This window comes from Furipterus horrens, unplaced genomic scaffold, assembly GCF_987537825.1.
Source record: "Furipterus horrens unplaced genomic scaffold, mFurHor1.1.pri manual_scaffold_1, whole genome shotgun sequence".
In the NCBI taxonomy this organism is placed as follows: domain Eukaryota; kingdom Metazoa; phylum Chordata; class Mammalia; order Chiroptera; family Furipteridae; genus Furipterus; species Furipterus horrens.
Window position 1 is genome coordinate 404,740 of NW_028327171.1, and position 27,625 is coordinate 432,364.

General features: G+C 57.8%; 1 protein-coding gene across 3 annotated transcripts; it reads left to right on the forward strand.

The window, feature by feature from the left end:
• The first annotated feature begins 632 nt into the window (after nt 1-632).
• Nucleotides 633-27,067, forward strand: BACH1 (BTB domain and CNC homolog 1). 3 transcript variants are annotated; one of them, XM_090271324.1, is made up of 6 exons: nt 633-695; nt 9,993-10,286; nt 12,990-14,321; nt 15,822-16,028; nt 24,389-24,607; nt 24,978-27,067. In XM_090271324.1, the coding sequence occupies exons 2-6, from the start codon at nt 10,053-10,055 to the stop codon at nt 25,062-25,064; spliced, it is 2,079 nt and encodes a 692-aa protein (XP_090127450.1). In that variant the 5' UTR covers nt 633-695; nt 9,993-10,052; the 3' UTR covers nt 25,065-27,067. The 3 variants fall into 3 exon arrangements, with proteins under 3 accessions (XP_090127450.1, XP_090127434.1, XP_090127442.1); XM_090271308.1 differs by having other exon boundaries at nt 24,389-25,046; XM_090271316.1 differs by lacking the exon at nt 633-695 and adding an exon at nt 1,463-1,487 and having other exon boundaries at nt 24,389-25,046.
• The last annotated feature ends 558 nt before the right edge of the window (nt 27,068-27,625 follow it).

Here is a 27,625-nt window from a genome sequence, read left to right on the forward strand (position 1 = left end):
TGACTCCGACACGGACACCGGGTAGAGCCCGGAATCAGCGGCTCAGGACGCGAGCGGGGCGCCGGCCGGGCTCCAGGCGAAGCGACACCTGTGCCTGCGCGAGGCGGCGCGGGGCTGCGGGGCGCCCACCCCCTGCGAGCTGCAGCTCCCGGCGGCCCGCGGCCCGGCTCCCGCAGGCGCCCCAACGGGCTGAGGCGGCGCGGGGCTGCGGGCACCCGGTGCGCCCAGGGCCGTCAGCCTCGTCTGCCGCCCCCGTGGGGGAGCTCTCAGCAGCCGGCGGAGCGGACCCCGTCGCCGCCTCCCGAGCCCCGCCCCGACCCCGTGCCCGCGCGTCCCCGCCCCGCGCGCGCGGAGGCAGCTGCAGGCTGCGCAGGTGCCGCCGCCGCGATCCCCGCGGGAGCCGCACCGGCAGGGCCCTCGGCCGCTGCGGGGCGGGGCGAGGCCTCGTGACGCGCGCTGGGGGCGGGGCCTCAGCGCCCGGGGGTCTCGCGAGGAGGGCGCAGGGGGCGGGGCCTTGGGAGGGGGCGGAGCCGCGGCGGCGGCGGCGGAGCAGAGCGGGGCGGGGGGGGCGGGGCGGAGAGGGAGGGGCGGGAGCGGGCGGGCGGCCGGGCGGCCCGGGAGGCGGAGAGTCACCTGACCGCTGCCCGCCGGCTCGCTCGCTGCCGTCTGTCGGGCCGCGCCGCGCCTGGGCTCTGGTGAGTGGCTCGGCGGTCCCGCGCCCCTTCCCGGGGGGTCCGGCGGGCGGAGCGTGGTCGGGGCTGCGGGCCTGTGCGGGGCGGGGAGCGCGTCGCCAGGCCGCGGGGGTGGCGGCGGCCCCGGTGTCTGGAAGTGGCCGCGTCCGCCGGAAGGGGCGACCCGCCGGCCCGCGCTGTTCTTCACCCGGGGCGGGAGGGGCGGGCACGGCCGGGGGCTGCGGGTCCGGGGCGCGCCGCCCATCCCGCCTGTTGGTCTCCGGGTCCCGGCCGGCCCGCGGGGACCCAGAGCACCGCCCGCCGCTCGCCCGGCTCCGCGCCGTCCTGCTGCCCGTTCCGGCCCCGCCGCGTCAGAAGCGTCTTGAGCCGGGCGGGTGCGGCGGTGCGGGGCGCGCAGGCTGCGGGGCGGGCGCGCGGGGCGGGGCGGGGCGGACACCTCGCGGGCTGTGCTCTGGGTCCCCGCGGCGCTTTCGTGTCGCCCGCGCGGGAGGCCGGGGCGGGGGCTCGGCGGATCGGGTGTCGCGGCCGGGAAAGGAACAAAGCCTTTGTGCGGAAGCCGCCGGGGAGAGCGCGTCGGGCGGGGCCGGGCCGGGGCTCTCCCCGAATCCCGCTGTCCCCCGGGGGTCTGCTCGCGCGGCCGGGGGGGGGGCGCTGGCTTCCTGCGGGTGCGGGGCCGGGGCCGGCGCGGGCCGGGCCCGCAGGAGGCACCTCTGCCCGGGGTGACGGAGCCTCGGCGGAGAGGCTCGCGGCGACTCGGCCTCGCGTCGGGGGTCCCGGTTTCGGGGTCGCAGCGCGGTGCGTGGGGGCTGCCGGTGCACCTCGCGCGGCGGCCGGGCGCGCCCTGGGTCCCCGCGGGCTGGGCGGCGGGCGGGGTGACTCGTCAGAGAAGTTGGGCTGCTGAGTCATGTGTCCCAGCCCGAGCGGGGAGCCGCCTCCGAGCGCCGCAGGGGCCCGCGGAGTCAGTGTCAGGCCGGCGGCGGCGGGCGAAGTGCGGGGTCGCCCCGAGGCGGCGGCCGGGGAGCGCAGGTGGCGTCCGCGCCGGGCGGGCTGCAGGCTGCGGGCCGTGTGCGCGGGGGCGGCGAACACCGCTGGCGGCCGCCCTGTGGCCTCGCGGCTCCTCCGCTTCCGAGCTCGCCCGTCGCGTCGCGTTTCCCTCGGGAGGCGTTGTCACCCCTTCGGGAGGGGAACCGCACTCGCTCTCCCGGGGCCTCTCGGTGGGAGCGCGGGGGGCTGCCCGGCTCCGCTCCGCCGCGCCTGCGCACTCGCGGCCGCGGGGGGCGGGGCGCGGGGCGCGGGGTCCCCGGTGGCGGCCGCGGCGGAGCAGCGTCAGGGGTGACCGTGACCCCGCGCTGGAGACGGGCCGCCACGACGTTCAGTCCCGGAAGGGGGCGTCTGGGGGCGTCTGGCCTTCACCCGCGGCCCGAGGACCGACGGAGCAGCTCTTGGGTGACAGTTCGTATTCAACGCGTTTGTGTTTGAAGAAGCGGTTAGTTTTCTTGCTCCAAGTTTGGGACGAGAGCAGATTAGAAACCATGACTTTTATTTCTTGTTTTTTATTTGGTATTAGGGTCTCTAAGTGGGGTGCAGAGTTATCCATTTGGAAGAAAAAATGAACACTTTAATTTTAAAATTTAACTTTCCTGTAAGATAAGGAAGACAAGGAGCTTCAAGCCACAACGGGCAGCAGCACATGCGCATAGTGTGGGTGCGTGGCCCCGTTGTCCTGGGGTACAGAGCGGCTCCCCAACCTCTGCTGCACATTCAGCTGGTGGAGTGCTGTTCCCCAAACCCCTAATTTCCTGGTTCTTTCAAAATATCCATTTAATTTTTATTCCACATGGAGTTCTTTTTTTTTTTTTATACCTTAAAGATTAGAAGACTGAGTGTAAATTTCTTGTATATGGTTGACGTGGGGCAAGGAAATACCCAAAAGGCAGGTTTCCCGTTTCATTTGACACCATGTGGTTTGAGTTTGGGGACAAGCCAGGTGGCTGATTCATTTAATGTGTACGACCTGCGGTGTGGTCGCAGGCGGGGATGCGGTGGGCACCCTGGAGTGTGACTGAGACGCAGAATTCTTTCACAGCTGCTCTGGGTGCGAGTTCTGATTGGGGCCGGGTGTACCATACACCCGCTAACAGTGACTAACGACAGCCTGTGTAGCAAATGCTGGCAGGCGGCACTTCCTCCTCAGGAGGACGAATGTACTCCAGTCGCAGTGTGCAGGGGCGCAGCGCATCCAGCGTGAGCTTGCGACGGGCTGCAGACGCTGCCCCGCGGGCCCGGGACTTCGGTGTCAGGAGCCTTCTCCTTACGATCCTCTGACTCACGTTCTGTTCGTGGGAGAACTTGCCCTTCCTGAGGGTTCTGCTACGTGGAGGGTGTGTTCTGTGTGGTGGAACCGATGATTTATGGAGCTATTTTGATTTTAAAAATGTGCCAGATAAGGTCGTCTCCTGAAGCCCAGGCTCTGGTGATTTGCGCACCAGCTGCCAAGCCAGGACCCTGGGGAGAGTTGGTATTTCTGGTGACACGGAGACCTGCCCCAGCACGAAACCTGGACTCCTGGCGTCCTGGCTCAGGGCGCCGGCAGATCTTGAGCCCCAGGTTGGCCTGCACAGCAAGTGGGGATGCGGTCAGCAAAAGGGTGAGGGGGAGATGGGAGCCAGAGTCCTGGCTCTGGTGCCAGCTTTGAAGCCCTGGCGGTGCCTCCACTTGGTGGTGCCTCTGTTTGTCATCTGCACAGTGGGGGTGGTGACAGTAGAATCTGTATCGTAGAGATTGTTTGCAGATTAAATGCGGCATCATTCTGTGTGGTGTGGTTGGACCATCCACACGTGTTAGGCATCGCTCGGTTGCCCAGAACCAGGGAGTCTTTGGTGGCACTGCTGGCTCTTCCCTCCCGTGCTGAACGAATGAGAGGCGGGGCACGGGCCACTGCTGGGGAGTCTGCCCCCTGGACCTCCGCAGTCTGACACCCAGTGTCCCGGGGCCGGAGGAAGCCGCAGCCGCAGCCGCAGCCATGTGCTCTGGCGGCGGTCGGGACGCGCTCCCTGGGATTGGCGTGTGGAGCAGTAGGCACACCGGCCGTCGTTGAGGACACTGTGGCTCGGCCCACCCCTCCCTCCTCGTGCACAGGGGGACAGGGCTCACGTCTTGATTCTGGTTCCTGGGCAGTTTGCTGGGAACACCTGGAATGTGCGTATACCTGCCAGCAGGTTCGGAGTGGTGTCTCTTCTTGAGATGACACGTCTGTGCTAACGAAGATGGCCCACGGTCAGGTGTTATCACACAGCCTCTTGCACCTGTGAGCAGGTGGGAAAGGCTGTCTCCAGCACTGGGCCCCGTCGCCGGGACTGTGGCCTGGTGACTGCACGGCCTTGCCTCCGGGGAGCGTGCGCCGCGCCTCGGCCGCGTCCGTGCGCTCAGCGGCTGGTCGCTGTGCTGGTCGTACTGCGTGGGCTCCTGGTAGTTCTGTGGTTTTGAAACCTGGGAATTTCTAAAAGTGAAGGAGAGAACACTATGTGTGGCATCTGTTAGGCTCTGTTAAATGTGTGCTGAGTTGAACTCTTCATCATTTAGAATTCTGCTTTCTGTTTCCATCACGGGTGTAAATACGGAGGAAGCGGCTGATTTAAACCACTTCTTCAGTTCATCTCCTGAGATAGAAAGAAACCTGTCTTGTGACTTCTTTTTAACCTGTAACTGACCTGGAGTTGAATTGAACAAAGCGTCATTTGGGTTGTCTGGGTGCTAAACCTCTTGTGCATCTAATACTTTCCCTTAATACCACTGCTCCTCTAGAACAGGCCCTTGGTTTTGTGTGGGATCAGTGGCGGTTCAGAGAACATTCAGGGGAGAATAAAGGTCCCCCTAAGCCAGCATGAGCGAGGGCACCGTGGCCGCTGGCCCCTTCCTCCCGCCGGCACCGCTGGGAAGTGTTGCCTTTGTGCAGCTGAAGCTGCGGGCAGGTTGTGTTCTCGTAAAAATAAATGTAAATCGTTTCCTTAATGCCTTAGGAAGCTCACTATTCAAGAGAGTATTTTTAGTATACCTTCCCGGCTTAGGTCTGGTGAAGTTATTTTCCCTTCGTTATCTGTCATTTCTTAGATTGGATCAGGTAGAGTGGACAGTTTCGGTCCACTTCCCTGTCCCCATTAAAGCGGAATTACACTAAAACATGTTTTGGGTAGGGGCCGTGTTCAGTTCCTTTGGGCACTATCCCACCTCCAAGGTTATAGACCAAACAGTGTAGTGAGGGAAGTGCCCGCCCCGCGCGTTTTTCTCACTGATTTCTTCATTTCTTGCTTTTTACTCACTTGGCATCATCATTGCAAATCCGCGGGGTAGAGGTTTCTGGCTTCGGGAGAACCCTGCTGGAACGGGGGGCGGGGCGCCCACTCAGGTCCGTGCACAGGATCTTCGTCTCCTTCTGCCGTGTGCCGGCTTCTGTTGGGAGCCGGAGAGAGTGGTGAAGATAATTTGTTACACAACACGTGCTATAAAAGATTAGTCTTCCAATAAATTTATTAGGTTGTGATTTTTGGTTGTCATTTCACAGTAGGCGGGGTTATTTTGGGTAAGATCAGTAATTTCGTTACTGTGTATTTTGAACTTAAATATAATTTAAAAAATGTAAAGTGCTTATCAAATCTTGGCCCAGGACACTTCATTTTCAAGGGGCCCGAGAGCTCCATATTTACTCTCTCTGCAAAGTGTCCCCAGCGTGGGCCGGGCTCTCCTCAGGTGGAAGGTGTCCCTTAAGTGGGAAGGAGAAGAGGAAAAAGGCCAGCGGCCCTTTTAGTCACTTTTCCCACGTGAGCCAAAGGCCGGGCGCAGAGAGCACTCTGCCCAGGCGGCTGGAGCTACCGCTGTCCCCCAGAGCAGCCAGCGGGGGTGCCAGGCCGGGCCGAGCCGCAGGTCCTCACGTGCTTCCCTGGCTCTTTGTGGCCAAGGATGGTCACGCGTGCTGCTGAAACGCCAGATGCGTTTCTTTTCGTTTTCAGGGAACGAGTTTTTCCTCTGAGGACGTGCCTGTCGTCACTGGCCTGGCTGCTGTCCGTGGGGTCACAGCGCCGCTGTCCCTTTCAGTTCCGATTCCCTCTCCCAGATGGTCAGCTTTACTTTTATCTTTCAGGGTCAGTGTACGTCCCGTTCTCTAATTCGGTCTTACACGACGTGTCTCTTCTGAAACCCAGCTCACGGTGTTCACGCTGTTCGGTGTGTGGCTCTGGGGCCTGGCGCTGGGCAGTCGGCTGCTCCCGTCCGCACAGTCCCGCCGCCCAGGCCGCTTCTAGCATCAAATGTGAGTGCTAGCGCTCGGCCATCGCGCCCTGGTTCCGTGCAGGCTCTGCCCTGAGAGCCCTGCGTGTATTATTTCATCTGACCCCCCGGTTTCTCCTGGAAGCCCTGCGTGCGCCAGGGCAGTGAGCACTGTGCCTCCCCGTCTGCGCATCCGCCGCTCGTCTTGGAGACCTGCAGCGACCGTCATGCGCAGCAGTGAGATGCTGAACGAGCAGGAGGGCAGGGCCACCGCCGCCCCCTCACTGCTGCGTCGTGGTAACGGGCGAGAGGGAAGCAGTAAAGGTGGGGAGACGCGCGGCTGTCTGCAGGCGACGTGACCGCGCCCATCGGATGTCCTAAGGAGTCTGGCTGCAAAGCATCTGTCACCTAATAAGTGAACTAAGTAAGGCTGCAGAATTCAAGGTTAATATTAAAAAGGCCAATTTTATGTTTACGGAGTAGCAGCAAAAAGCCAGAAAGCGCAGTGGAACAAACAAGCTTGTTCACAGCAACGACAAAAAGACATAAAAGAAACGTAACGGACGCCACGCACGACCTCTTTGCCAGGAACAGCGGAGCGGTGCCGAGCGAAAGGCGGGCAGACCCGAGGACGGGCAGGCACGCCTGCTGTGCGTGAGAGAGCTCCGGCGGTGCCTGTGGTTCTCCCACGCGTGTCTTGGCTTCGTCGAGGTCCTAATCAAGATTCTGCCGGCCCTTAAGGCTCAGTAAAAGGAAGGAAACAGCCCAGTCAAAAGCGGATGGAAGAGTCGCCCAGATACTCTACGGAAGAAGATACACAAATGGCCAACAAACACAGACAGATGTGCCCCGTCAGCAGCCATCAGGAAATGCAAATTAGGTCCACGGCGAGAGACCACCGTGCGTTTACTGGGTGGCTAGGCGTGCAGAGACGCACCGTTCCGGGGACGGTGGAAGCGGGGAGCCCTGGCGTCTCTGTGCACTGCTGGGGCGACGTGAAGTGACAGGGACTTTGGAAGATGGTTTGGCGTCTTCTCAGAAGTTGAACGCAAACCCACCTTAGCTCTCAGCTCTCCACACCCAGGTGTCTGTTTACCCGGGAGAACGAAGTGTGTGTCCGCGTGGTTGTCCCTGAAGCTTTGCTACAGCCGTCCCAGAGCGGGGCGGGCAGGTCCCCGTCTTTATTACAGCCGCCGCCTTAGTTCCGCGGGTGAACGTGGTGGGACTTCCGTGGAAGGGGATGTTATGTAGCAGTCAAAGGAAAATGCCGCGGATGCACACAATACGATGTCATTAAGCTGAGGGAGAGAGACCCGGACAAGGGGACATCATGCAGCTTTCCTTCATGTGGAAGTCGGAGGCCGTGGCTCCGCACAGGACAGAGCGCACAGCACGGGTTGTCTGGAGCCAGGGCAGCCGGCGGAAGTCCGGGCTGTGGTGGGAATGTCTCGGTCTCGGTTGTGCACGCACACAAATGTCAGAACGCGCTGAATTGTGTCCTGTAAGCAGTACGGTTTGTTCTAGACCCTCAGAGTGGGCAAATAAAACCGTGACGGACAAGTACATGGTGAAAAGCAGGTACTCAGTAGATTAGCTTTATAGCGTCCCCTCACTTGTCGCGGGGATTACGTTCCAGACCCCCTGTGAAGTAGGAACCTTGCAGTTATTCTACTCTCAAACCTACGTCACTTTAACAACATAAGTATACAGCACCGCAAAATCCCGCGATATAGCGAAAAATCCGCGATACATAATCAAATATAATATTTTTAAAAATCACGGATACACTGAGGCCGCGATAAGCGAACCGCGATGTAGCGAGGGGCCGCTGTGCTGGTGTCCGGTTCCGCTCGCTGGCTCACGTTTCCTTACCGTGGTCACGTCCCACGGCAACGTGACGGCCCTCGTGAGCACCCGGCTGCTGCTGAGGGTGAGAGAACAGACGTCACTGCTCTTCAGGTTCCTTGTGCTGCAGTCGGCGCGTGTGGGGCGGGATCCGCTTTGCCGGTCTTGCTTCTGGAGCGTGGCTTTCTGTGCTCCTTCTCTGCTTCCTTCCTTCCCTCCCTCCCAAGGGATTTTAAACTTCCTGCCTAGAAATAGCAGTCGGGTTAGCTGACTCGGGAGGTAAAACACCCCCTTTTTGTTTCGGACCTCTTTCTGGGTGACTCCGTCAGCAGCTTCTTTAGTCTCCTCCGACTGTTCACACTGCTCCCCATAAGCACAACTTCAGCTTTATAGCTTTAGATGTGGAATTACACCAAGTAAATGTAACAAAAGGTCCATGATTGTGTAACTTTTAGTATCAGGAAGAGGAAATGCAAACGTCTGACTGTCCCTGTTGGAAGCTCACAGAATGTTGTAAAATCAGAAGCTGCAGAAACTGCAGGCCCCGCCCTGTGGAGGGACCTCCCGGCGCCTGCAGTGCAGGGTCAGCACCGGGCGCCGGGCCGCTTTCCCACTGTCCCCGTACAGGTGCCTCGGGTCCCTGCCGTGGCGGGAGGCGCTGCCGGGAGCCTGCCTGCTCCTGAGCCTCAGGCAGATGTCGGGGTTCCACCTGCACCCAGCCTTTCCTCCTATGCTCACCCCGGGCCTTGCCCGGTTGTAGGCAAGGCTTTTCTCTAAGACCGAGAGAAAGTGTGACTATCTGACAGGAGGTTTAAACAAGTGTGGCATTTCAGATCCGCCAGAGGTTAGAGAAAGTAGCAGGTCCTGGTGACTTGAGTCATTTTTCACGGCTCTCCCTGGCAGGCGCGGGTGCCGATGGGAGTGCCCTCCTCTCGGATTTCAGTGCCTGCACTCTCTCTGGTGTTAAGGTCCTTTCAGAGTTGGGAAAGCCCTGTTTAAAGAGATTCTTCCCTGTGCACTCCTCCATGTAAACTAAACAGATGGATGAAGGCCCCTATGGGGAAGTCAGAGGCCTGGAGGGGCACACGCGTGATGCTGGGGGGCCTCGCCGCCCACTGGAGAAGCAGAGGACCGGGGGTCTGCAGGGCACTTGCGCTCTGGGGCCGGGGGCCTTGTGGCGGGATCTGGCTCGGGGGTTTTGAAGGGCCAGAGGAGGAGGCGTGGGAGAGGAGGCGTTGTGTAAGGGGCGGGGCCTTGGGGATTCCTCAGGACAGGGCGGCCCGTGTCCCCACGCTGTGGCGCTGTGCGTGGGGGAGGGGTCTGAGCGGGAACAGTGCTGCCTGCCCAGCACTCGCCCCTTTTCCAGGCACTTCTCCCACTTCCGTATGGGACTGGCGCCCCTCTAGCTGCTGCCCTGGCCGTCGTTCCCAGAGTGGGTGGGTCTGCGGATGTTCTAGGGCCGTGGGGGCCCTTAAACAAGCGGACTCTGCTGAGAGACCGGCAGTTTCTGCCTCCGCCCCAACCCCCACTGGTCTGCACAGTCAGAGGCAGTGAGGCTTGATTGTCCCCGGCGCTGGGACCGGGAGCTGCGTGGTCTGGTCTGGGGCTGGGAGCTCTCCCCAGGTGTCCCTCCCGACTTTTTAAAATGTGTGACTGGGCCTGCCGTTGCCGGTGCCACCACACTGCGTCCTCTCCGCCCCTCCTGCCCATTTAGACGAGCACCACCTCTTTGTAACTTCATATGTTGGACTTCCATGCAGCTTTATTTTCTGGAACTTCTGGTTGTCTCTAGTTCTGAGGTGGTTGTGTTCCTTCTTAGTTGTGGAGGGAGACCCACCCAGCGTGTCTGTCTGGGCCTCCGTCTTGGCTGGGAGACTCATGAATGCCTTACAGCAATAGGAATGGGGTGCCACCCAGAAATTTCCCGGCCCATGTGCTTGCTTATCAGAGGTGTTTTCTCGGTATGAAATGTATCACTTTCAGAGAGCCATGTAATTCTTGGTTCAAATACTCTTTCTTCCTCCGCCCTGAGAACCTTGTTCCTAAAATGAGTGAGAAAAAGAGCTTTTAAGACCATATTTTAAATGAAGCAGATTGAGTACATGCTTCTTGGTTCACTGGAGGCTTTTGATTTTGTTTTTGTCTGAGCGATGAGTATTTTATTTTACATGTGAAATCTTGCGTGTGTTGCAGGTGTGAAGACGGTCAGAAGGATGCACTCACGGAGCCGCCCGGCACCGGCTCTGACGCAGGATGTCTCGGCGTGACAGTGCGGCCTTCACCTACGAGTCCCCGGTGCACAGCACGAACGTCCTGCTTGGCCTCAACGTCCAGCGGGAGAAGGACGTGCTGTGTGACATCACTGTCCTCGTGGAGGGACAGCCGTTCCGCGCCCACCGCTCCGTGCTGGCGGCTTGCAGCAGCTACTTCCACGCGAGGGTCGTGGGCCAGGCCGACGCAGAGCTGAGCATCTCTCTGCCGGAGGAGGTGAGGGGGCGCCACCCTCAGGAATCACCCCGGTTCCAACCCAGTGTAACGTCATTAAGTCTCTTAGGGTTCAGGAAGTTAGAAATTAAACCATCTTGTCTCGAGACTTAGAAACAGCCCCTAGGTTCTGCAACAATGCATTTCTTTAACTTCTAAAATAAAATGGTGATACTTTACATGTAAAATTATTAATTTAGGTTGTTAAACATATTTGTTGAGCATATGAAGAGCTTACATTATTTTTGACACAATGACCAGAGCAAGGCACAGCCACGTGCCTTTGACCTTCTCCTGGGACAGGGACTGCCCGGTGCTGCAGGGGGCCCTCTCTCAGCCCTTCCTCGTTTCCTGAGGTCCTGTCTGTGCACTGGCGGGAAGAAAGGCCGTTTTATGCCACATTTAGAGCCTTGTTTTTACACATCCCCTGCCAGCCTGGTGTGGAGTTCTACAGGCGTGCATCCTGGTTACCCCCTGCCTCCAGGACGCCTTCCCTGGGCAGGGAGGCGGGTCCCCAACCCTGAGAGTGGCCCGCGTCCGCCAGGAGAGCGGGGCCGGGGCCTGGGCCTTGGGGCTCAGCCTGGACTTGCCGAGGGGGGTCTGAGAAGGCGCTGGAGCCCCCTCATGGGCACCAGGCCTGTGTGGGCTGCGTGGCCGCCGTTCGGGGGTCAGCAGGTGGCTTCTGTGGCAGAGGTGGGAGCGAGTGTGGCAGAGCCGGTGACCGGACAGGGAGGGTAAGCTCTAGGTCAGCGGCCGGCTCTGCGGCGGAGCGGTGCGTCTCGGAATGGGGCTCCTGTGCTCATTGTTTCCGGTCATCACTCCCGTCTGAGCAGAGGGAAGCTGGATTCAGGGCGTGGGAGCCAGGCCTGCGGGGCGTGCGCGTGTGTGTGTGCACGTGTGTGCATCCGCTCACGCCTTCTGCTTGGAGTGTAGGCCCTGTACGTTTCCAGGTATTTGCGGTAGTCAGAGTATCATAGTCACCATCTTAACCGCCTTCTTTTGGTTATTTTAACGTATTTTTAAGCATTGCTAGCTGCAGTTTTTATTGAGATGACTGTAAATGCACAAAGATGCCGAGGTGTTTCTTGCACATTCGGCCGGTTTCCTCCAGGGATGGCATTTTGCACAGTAGTGGTGACGTCACCAGCAGGATGTTGGCGTGAGCACAGTCCATCGTCTCTCCTGGGTCCTCTGGTCTTACCTGCACCGGCTGTGTGCACGTGAACTCCGTACGGGTTCCTCTGCTTGGGGGGCCGTGGAGGGGCCGCGTGGCTCCAGCACCCGGGGGGCCTGTGTTGCCTCTGCAGCCACCCCCCACCCCCAGCCCGGCCCCTGACCTGTCCTCCTCCCACTGACTTATCATCCCAGAGCCTTGTACAGTTGAAACCCCATGGATGTGGCCTGTCGGGTTGGCGTTCAGTTCCCCGGAGCTTCGTCCGGGCGGCACATGTCCGTGGTTCTGTGTGCGGCCGAGAGGCGCGCCCCAGGGTGGGTGTGTTTGTTCCTATTCACTGTCCCCCTGCTGAGGGGAGTCAGGCCGGTGCTCGTTTCTGGCTGTTTAAGTGAAGTGGACGTCCGTGTGCAGGTCACTCACGGGGGACACGCAGGGGCTGTGTTGCTAGTTTCACGAGAACCCACAGGACGGCCCTGCCGGGTGGCAGCGCCCTGCTCGCTGCCCGCGGCCGGGGCAGGGCCAGCTTCTCTCCATCCTCACCAGGGTCGCTGGGGTTGCTGTTTTTAAAATGTATTTTAAGCCATTTAAAAGCTAGTTCATGTAATTTCGTTGGCTTCCCCCAGTCCTGTACTGTTCTTAACACCCCCCTGTCTGCCTGTTCCTACCAGTTAACGCTTCTTCGTTCCCGCTCCATGACCTTGGGGCCGTTGTAGCAGCAGAATCCGTAAAACACACTCGGAAAAGTAAAAGCTGGTTCCGTCCTCACAGCTTAGAGCGTTTTCATACCGTGGCCACTCACAGGGGAACTCAGTGGGGCTACATTGGTCTTGTGTCTCTAACCCGGAAGGAGGCGTCCCTGCGCCTCAGGGCCTCCGTTTGCGCCGCACTTGCAGAGGCAGGGTCAGGGTGGAGGCCCAGGCCCTGCTCAGGTCTTGTGGCCTGGAGTCCGTGGGCCTCTGCTGAACAGCACTCGGCGTGATTTCAGTGCTCTGTTCTGTTCACTTTTAAAACCTCAATCTTTAAAAACTTTATTAGAAAGTTTCGGCACAAGATGAAGATGACAGCTACCGACTGCTGTGCGTTCGCCGTGGATCAGGGCTGCTTTGAGTCCTTTACCTTTGTGCGTTTTTATCTTTAGAACATTCACGCCCGCGGTTTCTGGCCGCGGAAGGTGCTGGGAGCGTCGGGGGCCTGGAGCGGGCGTGACTCCGTTTGCGTGAAACTTGCGTTCATGCCACCGTATTTCACGGGTCACGTGGGCGCTGTGCTGTGGTTTGTCTTCGTTCGCCTCTTGTGAGCAAATCACAGCGCACGACTCACGGAGAGCAGGTTCCAGAGCAAGCGGGGGGCCCCCCGTGACCCGGGGGTGATGCGCCGGCTTCTCCAGACCCCTTGCCTGTCTCCCCGAGTTAAGATGCTATTTTATGACGATCCCAAGCCAGGTCTTCCTCTGTCTGCCCTTCTGCTCGTCTGTGTTTACCTGCCAGACAGCTTTCAAGTGACGTGCTTGTTTCTGTTTTGTGTATTAACAGGTGACAGTGAAGGGGTTTGAGCCTGTAATTCAGTTTGCCTACACCGCGAAACTGCTCCTGAGCGAGGACAACGTGGAGGACGTGTGCAGGTGTGTGGCCTTCCTGGGTGTCCACGACGTTGAGGACTCCTGCTTCCAGTCCCTCAAGTTCCAGGCCTCGGGCGCTGCCGCCGGGCAGCAGGGATGCCCCGGGAGGCAGTGCTTCCCGCCGTGCTCTCAGGCCGCAGACCTCAGACTCCCCCTTCTGGGCCGGAGGGATTCAGACGTTGATGGGGTGGAGGAGCTTTTGGAATATAAACATGTGCAGACTCCTCCATGTCAGCTCCGTGGATACCAAGGAGATGCAAAAACGTCACCCCCTCCGCAAGACAGTGCCGGCCAGACATGCGGGGCCGTGTGCTCAGAACAGGGAGCGGCGCTCGCGCTGCCCTCCTTGTGCCCCAAGTACAGAAAGTTCCAGAAAGCCTTCGGAACAGACCGAGTCCGTGCCGCGGGAGCCGGGCTCCAAGACGCACACGTGTCCGTGCAGCCGAGTGAGCTGTCCGACGGCGAGAGTCTCGGGGGCACCCCGGACGGCGCGGACCTGCCGCTGGCTGTGAAGTGCGAGGAGAGTAAAGCCGCCGTGGGCTGTGAAGACCCCAAGACAGACCCCGCCTCTCAGGGCCCGTCAGCAGAGGCAGCGGGGACCCCGCTCCCCCACAGCTCTTCCACGGACCCTCCGGGGCTCTACTCTCTGTCTCTCTTACACCCCTACGACCAGTATGGTGACTTGAATTTTGCTGGCATGCAGAACACAGCGGTGTTCACGGAAAAGCCTTTGGCAGGCCCGGTTGTTGCAGAAGAGAAGCCGTGTGCTGAAAGCCAAGACTTCCAGGTGAAACCTGACTCCAGCCCCCGGGCGGAGAGCAGCCTGGCCCGGACCAGTGTGGAGCGGGAGGTGGCGGAGCACCTGGCCAGGGGCCTCTGGGGTGACCTCTGCAGCGTGGCCCCCGCTTGCCCGATGCAGGTGTCTCCAACCGCGGCCAAAGGCGAGTCTGAACAGGCCCACGTGCAGAAACGGCCCGAGTGTCCCTGGCTGGGGATCAGGATTAGCGAGAGCCCGGAGCCGGGCCAGAGGACGTTTGCCACGCTGAGCTCCGTCAGCTGCCCCTTCATGAGCACCCTGAGCACCGAAGGCCGGCCCGGCCGCTTGGACGTCGGCCCCGACGGCTGCGTTTCAGGGCCCCAGCAGGACCCCTGTCCGTACGCATGCGTCATCACCTTGGGAGACGACTCGGAGACCGACACCGAAGGGGACAGCGAGCCCTGCTCAGCCAGGGAGCAGGAGTGTGAGGTGAGGGGCGCCAGGTGCCGCACTGCCTGGGACGGCCCGCAGCAGCTCCCGGGGCCGCCCCGGGGGAGGCGCGGGCTCGGAGGGGAGACCCGCCCCCCAGTTAGTCACGCAGCCGCGTGGCCTGTGCTGAGAGCGTGAGGAGGGGAGGGCTTCACACAGGCGTCAGGCCGGCATGGGGTCGCACCTTGGCTGTGGAACTGCTCCCACCGCTGCGTCCCCCGAGGACACTGGTTCCCGGCCCCGCAGGGCAGCTGCTGGCACGTGCGGCCCACGCTGGCCTGACCCACGGCCCTGGTCTCCACCCCGGGGACGGGCCACGCACTGGTGAGTCCGCATGGGCCGGCTGTCGGGACGGGGCTGCTGCTGCAGCGCTGTCTTTAATGCGCTTCTCACGCCGTGACGGTTGTGTTCCCCTCAGCCATGTCTCAGCCACTGAGCCGGGGCTGCGTGCCGCTGGCGTGGCGTTGGTCACGGTGAGCCGGAGCTGCGTGCTCGGCGTCCGCTGTTTGCGTGTGGCGGCTGATCTTCTGTGGAACAGCCCTGGGCCCGGTGGCGGTGAGCCGCAGTGGTTCCTTGTGATTGTCCTCGTTTCGCAGCTGTTGGTTTGCAGGACGACCAGGGGGTTTTCACTTGGCTTTGGAGGGAGGCGACAGGTGATTCAGCCTAAGGCGTGTGTGCGCGAGTCTCAGCTGTGGACGTGTGCGGTGTTTGTAAAGCCAGGTTTGCAACTACGAAAAGCAGGTTAGAAATTAAACATTTCGGAAATTAAAAAAAACATTTTGTTTCATTTATGTAACAAACTAAGCAGGTTGCAGAGAAACTGACGGGTGTTTGATTTGTATTTTTGGTCATAAATATAATTAAACTGTCCCACAATTCTGGCATTTAAAAAAAGTGATCTTCTTTTTCCAAATTTATGTATGTCGAAAGTGAACGTAAAAGTTTTTTCTAATTATTTCTGTATTAGCAAGTGAGATGTGTAGCTTTTAACATGAGTTAAGTGAAACCACCGTTTCCTGACCGAAAAACAAATTTTTTGAAATGCTTTACAAATACCGGCATAGTTATGCTGGTGTTGAGTGAGAGCCACACAGGGATGTAAATCAAAGGTTGGAATAGATTTCGTGGGGGGGTGGGGGTGGTAAAAATACATTAAAAACACATCAGAAAAAAGAGCCATAAAGACACCTCTGAGGTATTAACATGCCCCAGGAGAATAAACTGTTCTCATTTTAAATGCACTAATATTTGTGTTACTGTCTGACTTACTTATAAAATACCTGCTTCTCAGTTTGTCTTCTGAACTTTCTCTAAAAGAAACTAGAAATATCAAATAAACCATCAGTCTTTATTATAAGGGATTGTGTAGAAATTGGGAATAGATATATATTTTTAAAGTCTAAATATAGGCTTCTGGGAAACAGAGGCACGGCTTTCCCTTCCGAGGGTTAAGTATCGTAAGACGCGGTGCGGCCCACTCACGCTCGCCTCCCGTTCCAGGTGAAGCTGCCGTTTAACGCGCAGCGCATCATCTCCCTCTCCCGGAACGACTTCCAGGCCCTGCTGAAGATGCACAAGCTGACGCCCGAGCAGCTGGACAGCATCCACGACATTCGGAGGAGGAGCAAGAACAGGGTCGCGGCCCAGCGCTGCCGCAAACGGAAGCTGGACTGCATCCAGAACCTGGAGTCGGAGATCGAGAAGCTGGTAAGCGTGCGCGTCTCAGTACTGCGGCTCCTCCGCATCCCTCCGCTCTTTGCTTTTCTTGTAGGGGAAATAGCTATGTCAGTTTCTAAGTCGGATGATAATGTTCATTTATACATTAATTTTACAATTTACCAATGACCACTTTTAACAAAATAAATCATACGACATTTTCAGAAAACACAGGAAATAAAAAAGGATGGTCATACCATTTTACTTATGTAAGTATTCTGCATATTATAGCATAAAATGCTGCAATATGTACGTTGAGAGCTATTTCTGGGTGCTTCCTTTAATGATGTACACATAAGGATAATTTTATTAGCTACCTAATTCTTAGTGACTGAGTAAAGACTAAAGGAATTAGAAAGCTCGTCGGTTTCTTTGTTCTGTGTTGGATACTATGAAGATTAACGGTTCAGCCGTGAGTTTAAAGGAACTGTAGACTTGAATAACTTGTTTTGGTTGATACCAGAGCAAACCAACTTGGATCTTCTAGCTAAGGGGAGAAACTCACATGCTGGTATGAACGGAGAATTTTAAGATCTCACCAGACCCTGAGTGTGAAGAATGCTTACTTCATTGCATCTTATTTGTATTCCGGCACCAAAGCACAAGTGAACAGACCAGTGGGTTAGCGTGTGCCCGTGCGCCCCTGTCCCCGCGTGGTGGTGGCAGGCAGCCCTGTGTGAAGGCCGCGGGAACCGGCAGGCGCTGGGCTGCGGGGGGCGGACGGCTGGGCAGCACCCAGGAGGGCCCGGTGAACGGTTGGCAGGTCTGCAGGCGTGAGCACTGGCTGTGAGTGGCGGCCGATCGTGTAGGAAAGAGATGTCTATGGAACTCCAAGGGAGTGGAAGAAAGCATAGGTGTTTCGTATGTCCTTTACTTCTGCACGAAGAGGAAGACGTGTAACTGTATAAACAGGTGAAGCAGAACCATACGAAGGCGGAACAGAAACCGGACACTTCACAAGGCACGAGAGAGAGTACAGAACCCGTGCAAGTGTGCGAGTGACTGGAGTGGTTGGGGTCCAGGAGGAGGAGTGGGGGGTCAGGCACACTCGCCCGGTATTTGGGGGTGTGGCCGTCTCCGCCTAAAGCACCAGGACTCCTTCGTGCCTCAGCTTTGACTTGGACACTTACCTGCCTTCTGGCGGAGGGTGGCCTTTGGCCTTTCGTGACTCTTCTGGACTGAAATACAGAGATGCTTTCTTTTTCTTTTTTTAAGTATATTTTATTGATTATGTCACTGCAACTGTCCCAACCCATCCCCCTAGGCCTCCTCCGCCCCGCGCCCCCGTTCTTCCGGCAGTGCCCCCCTTGGTTCATGTCCATGGGTTGTGCACATAAGCCCCCTGGCCTCTCCACCACCCACACTGTTCCCAGTGTCCCCCTGTCTGTTCTGTACTCACCAATTATTCTTCTTGGTCCCCCTCCCCCTCCCCACTGACAGCCCTCCAAATGGTCCCCGTATCTGCGATTCTCCTCCTGCTCTAGTTTTTTAGATTCAGTTGTTGATAGTTGTGTTTGTTGTCATTTTAATGTTCATAGTTTTGATCTTTTTCTTAAGTAAGTCCCTTTGACATTTCAGATGATAATGGCTTGGTGACGATGAGCTCCTTTAGCTTCACTGTGTCTGGGAAGCACTTCCTCTGCCCTTCCATTCCAAATGATGGCTTTGCTGGATAGAGTAGTCCTGGTTGCAGGTTGCCCTTCATCACATTGAACACTGCTTGCCAGTCCCTTCCTGCCTGCGAAGTGTCCTCTGAGAAACCAGCTGACTGTCCAATAGGCACCTGTCTTGGCGCGCCTGTTACGTTGTGTGGGCCGGCGCCGTAGGCGATCGCCAGGCGGGGCCCCCTGCCTCACCGCCTTGTGGCGCTGTGTTGGGGGAGCGCTTGTGCCGCTGCCTGGCTGCTGGAGGCTTGCTGGGCACTCACCCCGTTCCCAGTCACTTCACCCACGTCCCGTAGGAGACTGGCGCCCCCCAGCTGTTGCCCTGGTGTGGTGTCTTCGTAGGATTCCTTACAAGGTCCACGCTTATTCTGTTCTGGAAGGTTAGTTCAGAAGTTAGAAAACACGAGTCTCTAATACCATTTAAGCCTCAAACAAAGGAAATCTGAAATGAAGAGAACCTTGCTTTTTAAAGAAAAAATTAAATTACCAAAATGCATTTCTCTTAGAAGTTACTAAGTATCGATCGGTGCCAGCTCAGACGTGATCAGGAGCTGGAACGTCATGGAGCACTTGAGCTCAGACGCCCTCTGGTTCCTCCCCTGCGTCGGCGGGGTCCGCAGGCGTTGGGGCCTCCTCTGTGCCGAGGGCTCTGCATTCTGGGGTGGAGGGTGCGCCATCTTCGTACAAACGAATCTGTTTTGGCCACATTCTGCTGGCTGTTCTCACACGCACACGGCCGACTGCCGTTTCTGGGTGCCCGCAGGGGGCGTGGCGGGGCCGGCCTGCTCACCTTGTAGCAGTTTTCAGGTTCGTCTTGGTCGCGCAGGTTGGGTTCGGAGGACCTGCCGCACGAGCACGCAGGTCAGACGGAGGCAGCTCTGCCTGGCCGCCCGCAGGCTGTGGCCCGGGAAGTCATGGTCCCTTAATGCAGGCTGGGACCGCACCCGCCTCGGGCCGGGGACGAGGGTCCGGGCAGGGCCGGAGCTCCGTGGGTGCACAGCACCGTCCGCCCTCCGTGCGCGTCGGCAGTTGTGATTTAAAGGAAAGTGCTTCCCTCTCCTTCCTCTGAGCGCCCGCCGAGCACGGCACACGCTCATGTTGCCTGGGGACCGGGGCGGTCCTGTCCGTGACGGGCTTGAGCAGCAGTTTCCTCGGGAGCAGGTGTATGTGTTCCGATGTTTTCTAGCGCTTCAGCTCCCCCCCACATTCTAAGTTCCAGGCTTCCAGGAAAGCTGAGTGAGCGGCAGTATAAACGACCTCGTGTGGGTGCAGCGGTGGGCGCCGTTTTTGCCGCCTGAGCTTCTGTCTCCGTGGGTCTGTCTCTGAGCAGCGAGGCTCCTGCTCCGGGTCACCTCGTGCCTCCGCCTCGCCTGCAACTGTCGCTCTGCGTCACTGGAGACCAGATGATGACGGTCGCCCCCGCGCTTCAACACGCGCCCCTAGAAACAGATGTCCTCCCCTCTCGGCATTACACGTCCCCACCCAGACCTTTGTCACACCTGCAGAAAGGATGTCTTCAACGTCACGCAGCCCCCGCTCACATTCCCTGCACCCTTCCCAGCTGTGTTTCACGTATGTGCGTGTTTGTTGTTCAGACGGGGGCCCGTTGTCACATGGCTCACCCGGTTATGCTTTTTAGTCGCTTGGCCTAGAACAGGTTCTTTCTTCCTTTATGACGGTGACTTTCTGGACAGCCTCGGCCACATTTCTCATAAAACATCCCACTCTCAGTATCTGCTGAGCCTTCGCCTCGGTTTAGCCTCACTCCTCCCTCCGTCCTCTGTGCTCCGTGCACGGCAGACCCTTGAGCACGGACATGAGGCCCCCGCTCCGCCGGCTTCCCAGTGCCTTGCTCGGGGGCGCACGCAGCGCCAGGCCACCCCCCCGGGAGTCGCCGGCTGCTCTCCAGGACTCGTTGGGTGTGCCATTGTCCAGCGACCGCGGGTGCGCAGGTGCTTTGCGGAGCGCCTGTTCCCTGGTAGCCCTGCCTCCTGGCCGGTGGCCTTCACAGGGGCGCGTGTAAAACGGGGTGTCCCCGAGTCTGCCCTTGCACTTCCTCCTCTTTATGGAGACTCTCCTCCCCCTCTGCCCTCCCCCCCGCCGGGCCGCCTTCGTATCACCACGGGCGCACAGGCTCACTGCTTTCTCGTTTAATTTCTTACAGTACACAGGGTCATTAATCTTTACTGCATTGTATTCTTTCACACTTGACCATGTCCTCTGACGTGTCCTTCTGACGTGACCCCGTGTGTGGTCTGTGCTGTCCAGCACAGCTTGTCACGGGCTCGCCTGGACCTCTGCTGCAAGGTTTGGAATCCCCCTTCCTCTAAGGTGCCCAGGTTTCTCTTAGCAGATATTAGATGCCAGAGAGCATGCGTGCTGCTAGTGTCACAGACGGAACTGGGTAGTGTGTGCGCGCGCGCATGTGTGCGCGTGTGTGCATGTGTGCGCGTGTGAGTGTGCACGTGTGCACGCACGCGCGTGTGCGAGTGCACGTGTGTGTGCACGCGAGTGCATGTGTGCGCATGTGCGTGAGTGCGCATGTGTGCGTGTGTGCGAGTGCGCACGCGCATGTGCGTGCATGTGCGCATGTGTATGCATGTGTGCATGTGTGTGCGCGAGTGTGCGTGTAAAGTTACTTCCAACCCGATCAGTGGGGGGTCCCTACTGCTCACTGCCCGCCAGGCAAATCTCCAAAGACGGAATTCGGTGGCAAAGCAACGAGTCTTTTATTTAATGGCAAGTTTCTGCCTAAAACGTCTGGGTGACAGAAGTAAGGGGGAGGGAAAAGTCAGACCATGGCATCGAAAACAGTCTCGTTCCGACTCCAGCGAGGCTCAGGGACTGGGACTGACACAAGGACAGAATTCCGCTCGCGGAGCCGCCTGTTACCCCAAGGTCTTTGGAGATCACAGCACGTTTCCGCTGGAAAGCCGTTCCCTCTAAGAAAACTCACCTGCCACCTTCTGCGGCTCTGGTCAAGGTTGGGCTGGGACCCCCTTCTCCCACCCAAAGGGTCTCCAACGTGGCTACGCGGGTCTCCATCACTGTCCAGCTCCAGGTGTCTTCGGAGTCTGGGCCCCGGGCCGTCTGCGCACAGGCCCCTGGCGACCCTCGATGCTGCCCCCTGGGGGGAGGGGGGAGGGGGGAGGGCCAGCGGCCCTTCCGCGCCCCGGGGCCCTCGGTCTCAGAAGTCCTCTCCCAGAACCCCGTGCGCGCCGCGAGCCGGTGGGGCGCCCAGCCTTCCGGCCACGGGGGCCTGAGTCGCCCCAGTCAGCCTCTGACCCTCGCCCGCCGCCTGTTCAGCGAGGGGGCCGGGTGTCCAGTCAGACCCGCGCAGCGCGGTCCCCTCCCCCGTCACAGAACAAGGGCATCCGCTGTGTGTGTTACGCTTCGGTAAATAAAAGTGGAAAGTACAGTAGAAGCCATGGGTTCAGGTAGATTTTTTCAGTCGAAATGTAGCCGCGTAGAGCTTTTGTCTCTGTTTCTTTTTTATGTTTATGTTTTATCTCTTTCCATTACAGGGAAGGTCTTGGCTCCCAATTACATTAATACATTTACTGTTTGCTTCATACTGCTGTCTGTAATAGTCTCACACTTACATGGTCAGTATTACTGTTAACAGTAAACAGGATGAATAAAATTTAATATTTCTTGGCCATTTTTTGTATTTAAATGTATACCATGTACTGAAGTTTAAAATTTAAAAGTTATTTGAAGTAATCGATATATAATTAATATCTGTTTATAGTTACTTCTAGGATTTGCTCCTCATTTTTGTTCCACTTTTGAATACAGGGAGGGGCAGTAGGTGTACACCGTGCGTGTGAGAAGCAGTTTGTTCCTGTACGATCGGTGGCTGATGATTGTGTTTTTTGCACAGACAGCTGCAGCCTGCTCCGGCCCCGCCCTGCGTGTCAGGCACTCGCGGGTCCAAAAGCCAAACCCAAGGCTTGGCCCGTCCTCGCCCCGTGTTCTGTCCATGGCTCTGTCCTTAGGTGGCCAGGTTTTTAGTCTCTGAACCTTTTCCTGGTGCTTCTTTTCTAAAAAAACAGGTCACTGTTTTATGTGTATTCTTATTGCCCTTCCTGGCGACACGGAAGTGTCCTGTATGTTACTCTTGCCACCTGAGCAGCTCGTTCCAGGGAGTCTCTCCGCGTCCAGACGGGCTGCCGTCCTTCCTGCCGGCCGTGCGCCCTCCCCGGCCTTGCTGGTGGGCGCGTGGGCGCCGCCCCTTTCCCGTCGGAGGGACCACTTCCAGGACGGGCTGCGAGGGGGTGCTTGGCCTCGGGGCTCGGAGACATGCTCTTCCCTGGGGCGGGGGGAGCTGCAGCAGGGTCCCCCCCCCCCCCCACGGTGCCAGCTGTCCGCCCACGGCCTCCCAGCCAGGCTGCCGTCAGCCGTGGCTTTTCTTCCAGGCTGGCAGTGACAGTTCCTTGATAGCTCTTATTTTTATGTCTCCTATGAGTGAAATTGAGCATTTTATTCATATTTTAAGGATCACTTGTATATCCCTCTGTGCTGTGTGTTCAGAGGCTTTCCATCGTAGGGAACTATGAGTCACCTTTTCCTGCAGCGAGTGCTCTTTTAATCTAAAATAAATCGTCACAGCCGTCTGGCTGTTGGTGCCAGATCCTTCCATTTCTTACCTTTATCGGTGAGTCGTATTTAAAACCTTTTTAACTCCTTATCTTTGAATGAATATTATACACTCGCCATTGAAAATGTGGATTGGGACATAAGTTTGTTTTGTTGTTATAAAATGCATGATAGTACTAGGATACCAAGTTTATTCATTTACAGAAAGTTGTGTGATTAGAGCCACAGCACTTCAGACGTCGGGTTCCCAGAGCTGTGTTGTCAGGACACGCAGCGCGCTGACCCGGGGGCATGCGTGTGGGCAACGTCCCTGTAGTGACGGTGAAGTGTGAGGCTGGCTGCCTTCTGCTCATTCACTCGCCAGTCATTAAACCGAGTGCCACTGAAGGCAGCCCGTGTGTTCAAATCGGAGTGAATGGGAGCCTCAGCTGTGCCCGGGAACGCCGGTGTGGGAGGTCACGCCGCACGGGAGCAGACGGGAGCCGGGAGCGAGCGGGGACTGGGCAGCGTCTGGGCCTGTCGGCTGCAGCGGCTGCGGAGAAGGAAGCCGGCTCCGGTGGTGTGCCTCCAGGACAGCGGGGCCGCCCGTGACGCGCGGTGGCGGGGCCGGGGACAGTCTCAGGGCCCCTTGGTGGCTTTCTGGAGACGGCCTCATCGCGATGTGGGTGGGGAGCGCACCGAACGTGCCCAACTCTGACGGGCAGTCGTGACAGGCCCTGTGAGGAAAAGCGTGCTGTGGAACGTCGATTCTGGTGTTTTAATTTACTTGTAGGTAAATATATATTAAAATATATTATTAACCCAGACCTGTTTTTTTCAAACCGGAACAATTGTGTAAAAATCTGAAAAATCAGAGAATATTCTGCAATATAACAGTTTAGTGCTTTATAGTCGTTGCACATTTCCTCAAAAGATTAGGTGCCATGAAGTAGTTAACCTGACCACCACAGCTGGATTTACAGTGTTTTCAGAAGAACTTTTGTATAAAACAGTAACAGTACTTCCATACAAAGCAGGTTTCCTTTTACTCTCCTAGCTGTTTTTGTTCCAGAAAGGAATCTGTGCAGAGGGTCGTCACTGTGAAGTCCCCCCTCCAGCTGTTAACTGGCAGCTTCAGCTTTTCAGAACCCGCCCGTGAGCAGGACACTAAGAGGGGCGATCTGACCTCTCGAGAGAGGCCGCGGACACCCCCGGGCCCTGCGGAAGGGGAAGCCGCAGTGCGGGGGGAAGCGTGAGCGACGGCGGGGTGTGGGCGCACGCAGGAACCAGCCCGGCTGCTGGGAAGTTCTGTGCTGGCCTTTCCCGCAGAGATAACAATTAAATAGTAACAGTAACAGCAACAAAGAGCCCCGAGAAACAGAAATCCCGCCCCCCGGCCCCCCCACACCAGTTCCTCACACGTCAGTGACTCTGACATTAGCTGTGGCTCGGGCACGGTCAGCGCCGAGTGGCGTCTGTGAACCGGGCTGTGTCCCCAAGACCAGTGGCCGAGGGAACGCGGAGCCGGGACGGGTCCCTGCGAACATTGGGCACCGAGTTTGGCACAAAGTAAATGCTCAGCGGACTGGAGTCGTCATTAGCATCCCAGTGATTTGGTCACAGGACTTACGATCAGCATGTTGCACTTTTTGGGGTTCTGTTTTAACCAGGCGTCAGTCGCACACTTGCTTATCTGTAACCCGCAAACCCAGAAAGCTCAGGAGACCGTTCAAGGGTGTCATAAACCGTTGTGGCCAAAAACGGACGCCGGCGACCCCGGGCTCCGCAGTCTTTATTTTCCCTACTTTTCTTCAGAAATGCCAGGGTGTCTGACAGTGGGGTGCTTGCTCAGAGCCTGCCAGAGGAGTGGGGTGCCGTCCGTATGGTCTTCCTAAATCTGAAAAATCCTGAGTTCCCACACCCGTCCAGGCCTGAGAGGTTTGGGTGCGGGATTGGGGACCTGAGGTACTTAACACGTTTTTCAGGGGAACTGAAAGGAGAGACCCCTGTGCCCCGTGTAACGAGAAGACGCGGCCGGCGTGCGTGCTTGCGCGCCGGAGCCACGCCGGCCGAGCCACTAACCCGAGCCCTGTCTCCCCGCCCCCGCAGCAGCACGAGAAGGAGAGCCTGCTGCAGGAGCGGGACCGCATCCTGTCCACGCTGGGCGAGACCAGGCAGAACCTGAGCGGCCTCTGCCGGCAGGTGTGCGAGGAGGCTGCGCTGAGCCGGGAGCAGATCCAGGTGCTGGCCAAGTACTCGGCCTCCGACTGCCCGCTCTCCTTCCTGGTCTCCGAGAGGGACGGCGGCGCGCCCGTGGTGCCGCCAAGTGTGAGTCTGCCGGGGGGCCCCGGGGAGCCCGGCCCCCGCTGTCCCGGCGGGAAGGGCAGCGGGTCCGGCTGCGCGCGGGGCCAGGGGTCCGGGCCGCCTCCCAGGGCAGCCGGAGAGCCCGCCGGGCTCGGGGAGCAGGGCCGGCCGGGCGTGGGCATCTCCGATTTCTGTCAGCAGATGACAGATAAATGCACCACCGACGAGTGAGCGTGCGCTCACGTCCTTCCGGCCGCCGAGTTCCTGCGGAGGTTTGGACGTTTGTCTCGAAGCCTGAGAGAGGCGCCCGTCTCTCACCAGGGGTGCTGTCCCCCTCTGGCTGCGGCGAGGGGACTCCTGGGCCGGCAGCCCCGACGCGCTCTCGGCCCCGTAGGAGGCGGGGATGACCTGCCGCCTGGAAGGTCCCATGGGAAGGTGCAGCGAGGCTTCCAGACCTCACGTCTTAAAGAAGAACTGTTAGGAGCAGCCGCTCCCTCCTCAGAATAAAGACGCCCTGCACAGCTGCACAGCAGGGTGACACCTCGGACCGTCTGCAGGTGGCTCCTGCCGAAGGAGGAGCCCACGGATGCGCCCTCCTCCGGCCCTTCCGCGAAGTACCGATGGTGGAAGAGGAAGCGTGTCCGCGGGGACGCGCAGAGATTGCTCAGGGCAGGGGCCGGCTCCATGGGTGCTGTTGTGGAGCCCACGTGCCTGAGCCTGGGCTCTGCCCTTCAGCTTCTCCTGCCCCCGGGGGGCTTGCACGTGACCCCTGAGCTGCATGGCCGCGTTGGGAAACGGGCGGGCGGGTGGCCGAGGGCAGAGGCTTCTGCTCCCTGTCAGCGTCATGACAGGTTGGGATGGTGTCATGTCCCCTCCCTCTCATCCGTCTCTGCCGCATCTGGGTCCATCAGGGTCTTTGTTTCCCGACACTCTTCCCTTTGTGGGGGGAACTGGGACTCAGTGCAGGGCCCAAGGGCATGCTGACAGGGTGGCCTTGGGCTCCCTGGATGCCCGTGAACTTGTCCAGCCCCTGCCCGGCGCAGCCGCCGGGGCTGAGAGCCAGGCTTCTCCCTGCAGATCCGGTGTCTGAGGGCGCAGATCACGTGACTCAGGCATTTTAGAATCGCTCTTTGTGTTTGCCCAGCCCCATCCTAAAGGACTGTTTTTGTAATCTGAGCACTCACCCCAGAACGCTTTCCAGTGGGTCCCGGGCAGCCTGGTGTCCGGCCTCGTCTGAGAGTCAAGTGAAAGCTGTAGCCTGTCCCCTTCCCCAGCGAGAAGAGTCGCAGGTACCCTCGTTCACAGAACATTCACGGATCCCAGCCTCAGGGTACAGAGGAGCCGGTTGCGGTGTTGGGATTAGAACGGATGTCACCAAGATGAGGCGCCGGGGGCTTTCCCAGACGGCATGCAGGGTGTGGTGGGGGGCCGCAGCCCGTGTGCCCAGCAGGAGCCGGTGTTTCAGTCATGGGTGGTCGGCCGGGGCTGGGGGGCCCTGGCGTGTTCCCGGTGGCGTGTGTGCCGTCTCTGTCACGGGCTCAGTTGTGATGAGAGAGCTGGCCGGGCTTTTATGGACGCGCAGCAGTGTTGGGGAGAGTGACGCTGGGGGACGCGCCCCACCCGCAGCGCGCGCGCACAGCCCCGCAAGCCTGCTCTCTGATACTTGCCGTTTTAAGTTTTAGCTTCAAAATGTAAGATAACATAAAAACGCTTCTGGTTTACAAAATGTAAAATCTTGTACAAGCCAACGGAACCCTTGATTCCTACCTCAGCGTGCGGACGCCCCGCGGCCTGTGGCCCCATCGCCCGGTGAGGACCCGCTTCGGACGCCTCCTTCCGTTTCGTGAAAAGGCCTCGTCTCCAGAGTTTAAACATGGTTCTTACGGTGTCTGGTTTAACTCTCTCTCTGCATACAAACAGTTCAGCATCAAGGGTTTATGTTAATGGTATTCTGGTCACTGGCCAGGTGTCGTGTTCCGTAAAACACGGCACTCAGTCGCCAGCACGTCACACAGGTGACGGAACTACCTCATTCCTCTGTGACCTTCACGTGGCCACAGGGACAGACGAGAAAAAAGACTTATCTCCGTCTTGGCTGTAAGGTGGGAAAATTTCTATATATTGCATAGCATTACGCATTTATGCCTGTTTTAACTTCTGAACAAGTTATTTTCCCTGAAAATTTAAGTTTATTTTTTTTTGAGGCTGCGGAAGACAAGTGACAGGATTGTGTGTACACAGTGTGTCTCCTTCCTTCATGCGGAACCTGGAAGCGTGTTCCCGGCGTGTGCTGCGTACACATGTGGCCATAGCCCTGGTCTGTGAAATGGCCTTCTCAATGCTCCTTGGTTTTTAAAAGCTGTTCTAACTCAGCAAAATAACATTACCTTAAGTATTTCGTTATTTCAGTTTACCCGTAGTGAATGATTTGTTGTTAAATCGTTATGTTCAGAGCAAGTGTGGATAGAAATCTTCGTTTTCTGTTGTGACCTTTGTAACGTGATTTACTGTAGCTCAGCGCTCAGCCAGCTTGGAACGAGGAGTTAAACGTACTCGCTGCCGCGGGCATAGCAGGTGGCCATGGTCGCTCAGCCACGTTCACAACTTGGGAAAACTCAGACAAATGGCAATGTTGTTATAATGAAGTCTCAGGTGATCTTTTTTTCAGTTATAAGACATCTATTTTGAATTTGTAAATATTTTTTAAGTGCTTTATTAGGCATGTAATAAACTATTCTTTGAAACCTGTCAGGTAAATGAAAATTGAAAGCCATAATGGCATACTTATTGTAAATAAACATCTATTGATTTTTTTGTATTTTTCTTAATATAATTTTCTAACAATGCAATAAAGCCACTAAATTTGTATACCATATCGTATTAAGACCATGTTTCATTAAAAGTAAACATCTGTAGTATTTATACTTTCTCCCTAATGTGCTTATCCAAATGTAGCAAAATGTAAATGTTAGTTGTTGGTGATGAATCAACAGGTAAATAAAATTTCTTACCGTTGCGTCTAACTGAATGAGTTGTGTGTTC

Coding starts and splice junctions, on each gene's coding strand:
- BACH1 (XM_090271308.1), top strand. CDS start 10,053: ATGTCTCGGCGTGACAGTGCGGCCTTCACCTACGAGTCCCCGGTGCAC. Junction 10,287..12,989: donor GCATCTCTCTGCCGGAGGAG/GTGAGGGGGCGC, acceptor GTGTATTAACAG/GTGACAGTGAAGGGGTTTGA. Junction 14,322..15,821: donor CCAGGGAGCAGGAGTGTGAG/GTGAGGGGCGCC, acceptor CTCCCGTTCCAG/GTGAAGCTGCCGTTTAACGC.